Raw genomic sequence first — 9,306 nt, 5'->3', positions numbered from 1 at the left:
AGACTTGTCTCTTAACTCTTAAACATGGCGGTCCATTAATCCATTAATGTTGGGACTCCATCAGAACTCACTTCATCTTTTCCACAACCAACTTCTGGATCTAAACCATCTACCAGCTGATTTCAGGTAGAAGCACCACCCGCGACTGAACAACCAGTTTTGTCTTTAATCATGAAACTTTTACCAAGCATGTGATTATCTTGTTCATATGGATAGCAGCTTATTTCAGTGGAGTTTGAAGTTGTCCACTTTGAGCAGATGCTTCTTTTTTTTTCTGATTCATATTCTTGTAAATAATTACATTATTGTTGCCAGTTTATGAAAAACCTGCACCGGATTGTGCTTGGACATTGTAAACTTTTATTTTTTCATTTGAGTTAATAGTTTCGGTCAGATTGTTCAGTCTAGGGTACAGTTTGGAGTTCCAACAAGACAATAGTCCCAAACACTCATTAAAACTAGTTTGATAATGGAGAATCCCAACTTTAACCACATAGAAAAGTATTTAGCTTGGATTAAAAGCCAAGAAATGTGACAAGAAACCAACCAATTTTTGTGCAGAATGGTCACAAATTCAGCCAGAATTACACCAGAAACTTTTTAATGGCTAAAAAAATTGGATGGTGTCATTTAATCAAATATCAGTGAAGGTGTATTTATATATTTGAGACTGAATATCTAATATTGTCCCTGTGTGGATTAGACAAAATCCTGCACAAATTCAAGGTTAGTTTAAAAATATTATTGAATCTGATTTTTGCATCATTCCACCCAGACAAAAAAAACAAACATCAAAATCACTGTTAAAAGATTCAGATAATTTTTTATTAATGATGAGTATTTACAAAACTGTCGGAGCGTTTGAAAAGCGTGCAAAGTGCTCAGGCAGAGTGAACATGGAATGTGATTTTTGTGGAAGCAGATGAACTGCACTCAGGGCTGGGAATTCAATTATTAGTAACTGTACATTAGGAGGAAAACTGCTGCACCCATCAAACTGTACAGGATTTCAGCTGTTTTTCAGAGAACCTTCGAAGTGACTGCAATAATTTTGCGACATCAGAAAAAAACAAATTAAATAATTCAATATCCAGGGTTTTTTTTTTTTTGTTCTTCCTCATCCACCAGAAGAGACGTTAAAGGATCCCAAAGCTGGAGCCACCGCTCTCTGAGAAACATGCTGTAAAAATATAAGTACAATTAAATTAAAATGTTTTACGACGTAAGAAAAGCCACTTCATTCTCTCAAGGAAACTCTGCAAGACTAAATAAAAATGTGACGTTTATGTAAATCGGTGGCTTTAAATTTTAGGATACACATGAACTCTATCACACTTTCAAAATCTAATTTATTGCAAATAAATTATTTTTCAAACATCAAGTTGTTTTTGCATTTTGTTCCAGAAGTTTGTTTGTTTTTCTGTCTTTGAAAGAATTCGTATTTTATTTCATTTTTTTAACAGTAAATGCTGTTTATTGGGACATATAGTGCTTTGCAAAGTATTAATAGCCCTAGAATTTTTAACATTTTCTCAATTTACTGCAGCACTTTTGCAAAACAGGATTTCCAATTGAAGGTTAAACCAAAATCCTCCGACTTCTATTTTAAAAGCCAGTTAGAAACACATTTAAATCTGCTTTTCTTTTCTTTTTTTTTATTACAGTTTCTTTTTTATGCATTGCTGACTGTTGTGAAGCACTTTGTGATTTCGTATCTTGAGAGATGATGTATAAATAAGGTTTTACTTAGAAACCCAAGTGCATTTTCTAGGATTTAACGTGATTTTATATGTGCATAACTGTGAAACGCAGGGAAAATTAAATGTAGATTTACAATTTTTTAGCTACAAAATTATGGGGACGATTGCCAGCATTTGTATACAGCCCCCATTACTCTAATAAACCTAAATAAAATCCAAATTACCTTAAATGTAATAAGAGCCAATAATGTAGCTTTATGACCTTTATGAATAATGTGTGTCACCCTGAACACACCACTCTAAGAGCAAAAACATGGTAGTGGCAGCATCATGCATTGGGCTTGCTTTTCTTTAACCTGGTTATGGAAATGGGTCAGAGTTGATGGGAAAAATGATGAAGTTTAAAACAAGCAATACTAGAAGAGCAAATTTTATCTAAGCTGGAAACAAATGTAAGACAACGACCCGAAACACAACCAGAGCTAAGAAACAGAAGTTTCTGTAAATACAACATCTTCATAGAAGGGAACCTCCAGCCGCATCTGCCACACAAGCTCCATCAGGTGTCTGACGTAGTCTGGAATGACAGGACAATAGAAGCATTATGGGTAAAAGTCAAAATCATATTCCCAAAAATAAAGCAAATATTGACTGCCATATGTGGCAAACTCAGAAATAAGCTCCAGATGATGATTCATGCAAGATTTTGCTTTGGATATCTTGTTGCAAACTAAAGAATTAAACTCACCGTATGTGTCAGACTCCTTCACAGGCCGAACCACAGCGCCACCTTTTTTAATCTTTGGATAGGACACCTTCCACCGCTGAGCCCTGTCCTGTTTCCTGGCCTGCTCCTTCGCCATGTTCTCGTTAAAGTGGAGAGCTGCCAAAATCAGTCTGCAAGCACAGGTGCATCTCAAAAAAGTTAGAATACAATAAAGAAGTTGAATCAGATATTACTTTTTTTTTTATTTCAAAGCAAAAATCATTTACATTACAAGAACTAGTTTCCATTTTTTCATGTTATTCTAATGTTTTTAGATGCATTTGTATGTAAAATCACTTTTTCTCAAGCAACATATTCACAAAATGACCATCTGCTCTTTTCTACCCATCTACTTATCCATTTATTTGTCCGAACAAACGGTTAGCATACCTTGCTTCCAGTGAGGAACGAAGGAAATGCCCATGTTTACTTCCGAAGAAGCAGACGACGTTATGAAAAGACTGCAGGTACGACGTCTGCTCTGGAGGGGACAGCTGGCGGACATCCGCCAGCAGCCTAGAGCTTAGGACAACCGCCTGGATTTCTTCCTGGGCTCTGCTGCCTGTCGACATGCAGACATTAGGGGTCTTATGCAAGCTCATAGTAAAAATTCACTGGAAATCAATTCAATGTAGGGCTGCAACTAAAAATTTGTTTAGTAATTGATTATTGGGATCATTAATCGGATAAAAACGTGTCACATTCTGCAGATTTGTCATTTAAGCCTTTGATCCTATTTTATACAATATTTGCATATACAAATATGCAAATAAGTAATTGAATTCTTTTTTTAAACAAGAAAGTAAATATTTTACTGTCTAAAATGCAATAACAGAGCATTCCTACAGTGAATACTTGATCATTTGCAGATTAATAGAATGATTGTTGTTGCATTAACCGATTAATAATTGGATAGCAAAAGATGCATAATAGGAGCTTTTGATTTTTACAAAATTTCAGTCAGACGAAGCTAAAACTACGGCTCTTCTGGGTAGAACATATTTACAGAACTTTATTCATCTTAAGTGCAAAATGCATATAGTTTTTATACAGTTTTGCTAACGTATTTTGCTCTCAGTATGTTTTTCTTTCAGCAAAATGTCTTCTTTTGAGTCTGTATACTCCAGTTAACAATTAATTACTACATTTTCAGACGATTATTAACAATAACTACCACAACCATTCTGATTAACCATTTCAGCCATGCATATCTATCTTTTATATGCTCCTCCTTAAGCACTTCAGCACCTGTTATGGTATTTTTTTCTGATAACATGCAAGTTGCATTATTTGCCTGCGAGTACCCACCGTTCTCCACCCACTGTCTGCTCATCTGTCCGTGCTCGCACCGCGGGAACAAATCACCATGGCCCTCGTGGATGTTGCAGACGTGACGAGCCACAGATGTCCATTTCTGCACAGCCATGTCTGCGTCCCCGCCGCTGGTGGCTGCTGTCCAACACAGATGGTTGGAGATAGCCTGAGCCCACAGCCCCACTGAAGCACAGCCTGGCTTTTTGGCCACTGCCACGAGTTTCTTGAAGATGCCTGTAAAAAATAGCTGATTGATGTTACCTGTCTTTTCCAACAGAAAAGAGACATTAATGGTTTGCCGTTACGCTGATGGTCCACCTTTTGCATGTGAACAACTAGTTTTGGATGTCAATAGCAACTGGTTGAATCACATCAATGTTGTCTCAGTATTCAGAACAAAGCATTTGCTTATCAACTTTGTTTTGAACCACAGAACTCACCCTTGGAAACGTGCCATACGTCAAACCGCTGATCGATGTTGGGCTTTTCCGTTTTCAGCCATTTGCAGACCTGCACATGTCTGTCTGTGACGAGTTCAGCTACAGTGAGGCCATGTTGCTCCAGGAAGCAGAGCCCCTGTTTCAGGCCCTCCAACTCCACTGCTGCACTGCTCTGCACTTCATTGCACTGAAAGACGCAAAGAAGATTGGAAATAATCCATTATAAAGGTAAAGGTCATTTTATTTATATAGCACATTTTCTGCAACAAGGCAATGCAAAGTGCTTTACAGAATTAAAAGGAAATACAAACAAAAATAACAAACTAAAGGAAAGAGCAAATGAAGAAAAAGAATCTAATGTTGATCTAAAGTATGTAAACTAGGTGCTCAAGCTCAGGATTGCTAGATAAGTATAAGTATTCTCTGGACTTGCTAAGTGTGCTCTAAATTTATAAAAGTAATGAGTACTCTACAGTTTATAAGTAATAATAAAAACTAAATGTTCCTGCTCTGGAAGTTTCTTTCTGGATTCTAAGTTTGTTCTGTTTCCTTTTCTGGGCTGCAGTAATAGGAGTCTCTCTGCAAAATAACAGATTAAGTTTTTGAGGATGTCTCCTCTACATAGTCATAGTCATTTTGAATAAAAAAAACAGGACATACCTCCACTAGATGGGTGGTGAGCACCGCACCAGTATTCATATCCATCAAGGAATAGCTGCCATATTTGGTTGTATGCCCTGACGAGCAGCAGCGAGCGTCTCCGCCCAGTCTTAGTGGCGTTCCCTTTTTCTTCATAATCATGGCCTGCTGCTTGGTGTTCCAAACTCTCTGAATAGCAGGGATCAAATAGCTGCGCTGCAGACTGAAAAACGTCTTCAAACTGTAGATTCCAACGCTCATGTGTCGGAAAAGATTCAGGGCGATTGTTGGTGAGCACCCACTGAACAATGTGGCTGCCGCCATCATCAAATTGCCCACTGGCATGCTGTTGTGGGCCGGCTGGCTGTACCACACCCTGGTGTGTCCGTCTGTCCTCTTGCAGACACTGCTCACAGCCACCATGGTGCCCATGATCTGCTTCATCGTCACTGTGCAGCCGCCGGAACAGACGGCACACACAGCGAACAGCGTCCTCAAACAGCTTTCAAAGACAATGAATTTACGCTCCGCCGCTGGGCAGGTTTCGGCCACGTCGTCGAGGTCACTGCAACATTAAAAAATAAAAAATAAATCTGTTTAAAATTGATTGCAGGTAGTGCTGGGTCAACACTGAATTGTGATATGTATACTAGTCACGACAATCATGCAAGTTTGTCTTCCCAAAATCTTTTTCAATTAAGACAGAACTGTATTTCTTAAGCAATAAGTTTTTGTGTCTGTTCAACATTGATCATTAGTAAGAACATTTGTGACAATGTTACATTAGTAGTATTTATGAGAAATTAATAATAGAAATATCATTTTACTTGAAAAGTGTCTATGAAACCAACATACAAGTCCTCATCCTCAGACTCTTCTGTGCCGGGTGCCCAGTCTGGGTCCTCCTCATCAGTCTCAGGTTCCTCGTCACTTTCAGGGCCGTTGCTGTCCTGGTCATCTAGGGTGGGAGTCAGAAGCATACACTGAATACCAATTTCTGCAGTCTGTGGTGTTGTGGATGTTCCTTGGGACTTCATCTCTACTACACAGGAAGTCCCAACCGATCTGGAGACAGGTGTGCCCTGTGTACAGGGGAGAAAACGGTAGTGGGCCTCTGCACCAATTATTGAAAACAGAACCAAACGAAACATCTTACCAAGTAAGAAAAACAATACCAACAACAATGGTAATCATACATTGATGATGCAATACATTGTAAAGAGAAGGATGCTTTTAAAGAGACAGGGAACAATTTCAAGGAGTCATACATTTTTCCTCAACCACTCCGTATTTGATGGAGCTGAGGATGGCTTCCGGTTGCGGCTTCTGATTCAAGAAATGGTTAAAGAGCAATCATCCCCTGTAATTTTTCCACCACAACCACTATGCACTTCAGACCTGGACTAGATCATTGCAGAATATTTAAAAACAAGCTTGTGATTTGTGAAACCTTTATTTGATTTGTGAAACTTCAGAAAAGGGTCGTATTAGGGCAATTTAAGCAGTTTTTATGCATCTGAAACACACTGCAATTGAATTCTCTGAAATTTGCATTTGATGTTATTCCAACTTTTAACTTTTTGCTTTCTCACTTTTTCTTCTTCACAGCAGTGTCATCCACATTCATAAGAAGTGCTGAAATCACCCTTTATTCCAGTGAAGGTTTCATAAATCACAAACTTGGTTTCTGCAATCCACGCAGAATAGTGTCTAGGTGTTGTAGTTTTACAGAGCAGATTAAAAATGATCAAGATAGTGAAAATTAAGTGGAATCGCTCTTTAGCCATTTCCCAAATCAGAAGCCAACTTTAGACTCGAATAAGGGCTGTTGAAGGAAAATATAACTAACTGCTTGAAATTGTCTATTGTCTCTTTAAGAACCTCCTACCCTTCGAGCCCCCCACACCCCCTTCCTTTCCTCACGTCATCACAACAAAGACTCTTCATGCAGTTGACATTCTTAGCTACGCTGTATTTTGTTCTACAAAGAAGCAACATTATATAATGTCGTTTTTGGTTCATATAAAATGACAACTCTATCTGGATATAGCTGGACCTTATGCGAATGATCCCATGTAAAGACTCAAACCGGAGCGAGTACAGAGGCTCTTACAAGGCGTTTCAGCCTGGTAGTAAGACAGCTCCAGGATACACAAACCATAGATGGCTCATAGACCGTTCAAACATAAGAGCAAAACAATATGAGTGGTTGTTTCGCTTACCTGTCCCCACTCAAACGGTTTAAGCCTGGTTGGTATTGCATGGTCTAATAGTGACAGTCTTCCTATCAGTCCTTTATCAAACAGGCCTTTGTTTAGAAAGCTGTCATCAGTAAAGTGTCTCGCACAAATATACCAGTTCTTTTTCGGAGGAGGGAAGTCTCCAAAAATAAAGTCCAACCATTTCTGACGAATCGAGTCATCCTTGGGAAGCGTAAAAAGAGGGTAGTCGCCTTCGCATCCAAGAACGCATTTCCTCCAATGAGGCATTTTCTAATCCGAAAAGGACTGGACTGGGAAGGGGTTTGAATGTTGAGCACCGCAGATGCGCAGTTCCACCGGGTCTTTGCTCATTGCTGGTGCAGCTGGTTTGGTGAAACCATGTGGGGGAGGCATGGGGGAGGGGAGCTCTGTGGGGGTAAAGCTCGGCTTGGAGACTGAAAGCTCTGAGGCGGAGCTTTGGGGGAAAAGGCGGCGTTAGGGCACCCCCGAATGGCTAACACGGGAGATGCAAGGATTCCTCAAACAGCATAAATGATTCCAAGCAACACTGGGTATGTTTTTGATGAGGGGACGATATTATGACATGATATAAAGCTAAAAAAGATTTATTTTTGCTCAATCCTCTACTGAAAAATAATACATATATTGTATTATGATCTTCTCTCATCTGATGTTAGCTTAAAATAACTTTTCAGTTCTTTAAAGGGGCAGTATTGTGTAAAATGGACATTTTTGAGCTTTACATCACATTATAATATTTTTCCCTGATCAAAAACATATCTGGAGTGTTGCTTTGATGTTTTTTTCATGATTTGAGAAATCCTCTAATCTCCCGTGGCAACCAGTCAGATGTGCAAAACAAGACTTTGTCAAAGGAACAGAGGCCCAATCTCAAGCCGTTACAAAGTCAATATTTTTTCATTCATATAACCACGGAAGAATTATGTTATTTGATTGTGGTATAAAAGTATTCAATTGGCTGGAAAACACATAATACTGCCCCTTTAAAGGATTAGAAGAATACATTTCTCTGTTAGAATGGGCTAGTCAAAGTCCATTTGTAAAGAATATGTGGCAGGACATGAAAACTGATGTTCACTCATGCTCTCCATCCAATCTGATCAAGCCTAAACTGCAAAGAAGAATATCCAAGAAAGTCAAAGTTAAAAGCTGCTAACTTGTAGTTAAAAATGCTGTTCAACAAAATATTGATTCTGAAGGGCTGAATACAAATGTTTGTCTCAATTTTGACATTTTTACTTGTAAAAAAAAAGCACTACGTTTTGATGCTATCACATGATTCAAGTAAAATATGGACATTAAAATACTGTATTATTACATTTAGTGATAGCTCATGTTGACAAAAGTGAGTTGGTTGGGATTTTGATGCCTGAAATTACATTTAATTTTCCTTTTTTTACTGACAAACAGCATATTGAAAACAAAGGATATCCAGTAATGAAGAACAATGTTTACTTCATCAGATGTAAATTCTCACTGGAGCCAGTTAGTGACCATTTCTTTTATCAGAAGACGACAGGAAGGGGGTGTTACTGCAAGGCCAGAGTGGGTGAGGGGTACAGATCTCTGTTTCAAACCTGCTGTGAAAGACGTTTCTTTGTTTGCCTCTGCAGAGGTTGATGGTTTCCGTTGAGAAGGTCTCTTTACATGTGTGGGGTCGTTGGCTGTTGCACCTCTGCAGAGTCGTTTCAGACCTCTTGTCATTCTGATTCTGGCCTGGCCTGTTCTGCTCTTGTCCTCATGCATTTGTCACAACCCTGTGGTGAACATTCAAAGTCCTCCTGGCACTTACAAAAACACTATTCTACAAAATACAGTTCATCTATTGTTTCTCCTTGTAAGAAAACAAGTGATTCTGGATTTTGCTTAACCACACTTTACTATAAATAGTGGTTTTAATTACATGAGACTAATGGGGTGTGCTTTTTATTTTCCTTCCAATCCCTTCATCCTAAATTGTGAAAATAGAAATGTGAAGTTTCACACAAAGGCTAAAAGGGCAAATAGGCTATACTCCTTTGTTTGTTTGTTTGGAACCCCCAATATTTGCTGGACTCCTCAAAGTGTTTCATGCATTACCCTGAAAAAGTAAAATTTCAAAGGTAATTACAGAAAAGTAACGCATATTTCTCTCTTTATAGGAACATGAGTAACACACAGTTTCTTGTACAAATGTTCAAACCCCACACACCCTTTTTTCACCC

At 38.6% G+C, this 9,306-nt stretch overlaps 1 protein-coding gene across 1 annotated transcript; it reads right to left on the bottom strand.

Moving 5' to 3' along the window:
- Nucleotides 1–1,425: 1,425 nt before the first annotated feature.
- LOC103145668 (uncharacterized) lies at nucleotides 1,426–7,524 on the bottom strand. The gene is made up of 8 exons (XM_007563202.2): nucleotides 7,082–7,524; nucleotides 5,715–5,941; nucleotides 4,881–5,424; nucleotides 4,221–4,407; nucleotides 3,775–4,014; nucleotides 2,857–3,028; nucleotides 2,449–2,597; nucleotides 1,426–2,277 (listed from the first exon to the last, which is right to left on the bottom strand). Exons 1-8 carry the CDS (start codon nucleotides 7,346–7,348, stop codon nucleotides 2,183–2,185), a joined length of 1,881 nt encoding a protein of 626 aa, XP_007563264.1. The 5' UTR covers nucleotides 7,349–7,524; the 3' UTR covers nucleotides 1,426–2,182.
- Nucleotides 7,525–9,306: the final 1,782 nt, after the last annotated feature.

Source organism: Poecilia formosa, unplaced genomic scaffold (genome assembly GCF_000485575.1).
Source record: "Poecilia formosa unplaced genomic scaffold, Poecilia_formosa-5.1.2 Scaffold145, whole genome shotgun sequence".
NCBI lineage: Eukaryota > Metazoa > Chordata > Actinopteri > Cyprinodontiformes > Poeciliidae > Poecilia > Poecilia formosa.
Note: the sequence above shows the minus strand (reverse complement) of the source record. Positions and strands in the feature narration are given on the sequence as shown.

Excerpts from the sequence above, each read along its gene's own strand:
- LOC103145668 (XM_007563202.2), bottom strand. The coding sequence starts at position 7,348 with ATGCCTCATTGGAGGAAATGCGTTCTTGGATGCGAAGGCGACTACCCT. Across the intron at positions 5,425-5,714 it reads GAGTCTGAGGATGAGGACTT|TGACCTCGACGACGTGGCCG; the intron begins GTATGTTGGTTT and ends TTAATGTTGCAG. Across the intron at positions 4,015-4,220 it reads CGTATGGCACGTTTCCAAGG|GCATCTTCAAGAAACTCGTG; the intron begins GTGAGTTCTGTG and ends TATTTTTTACAG.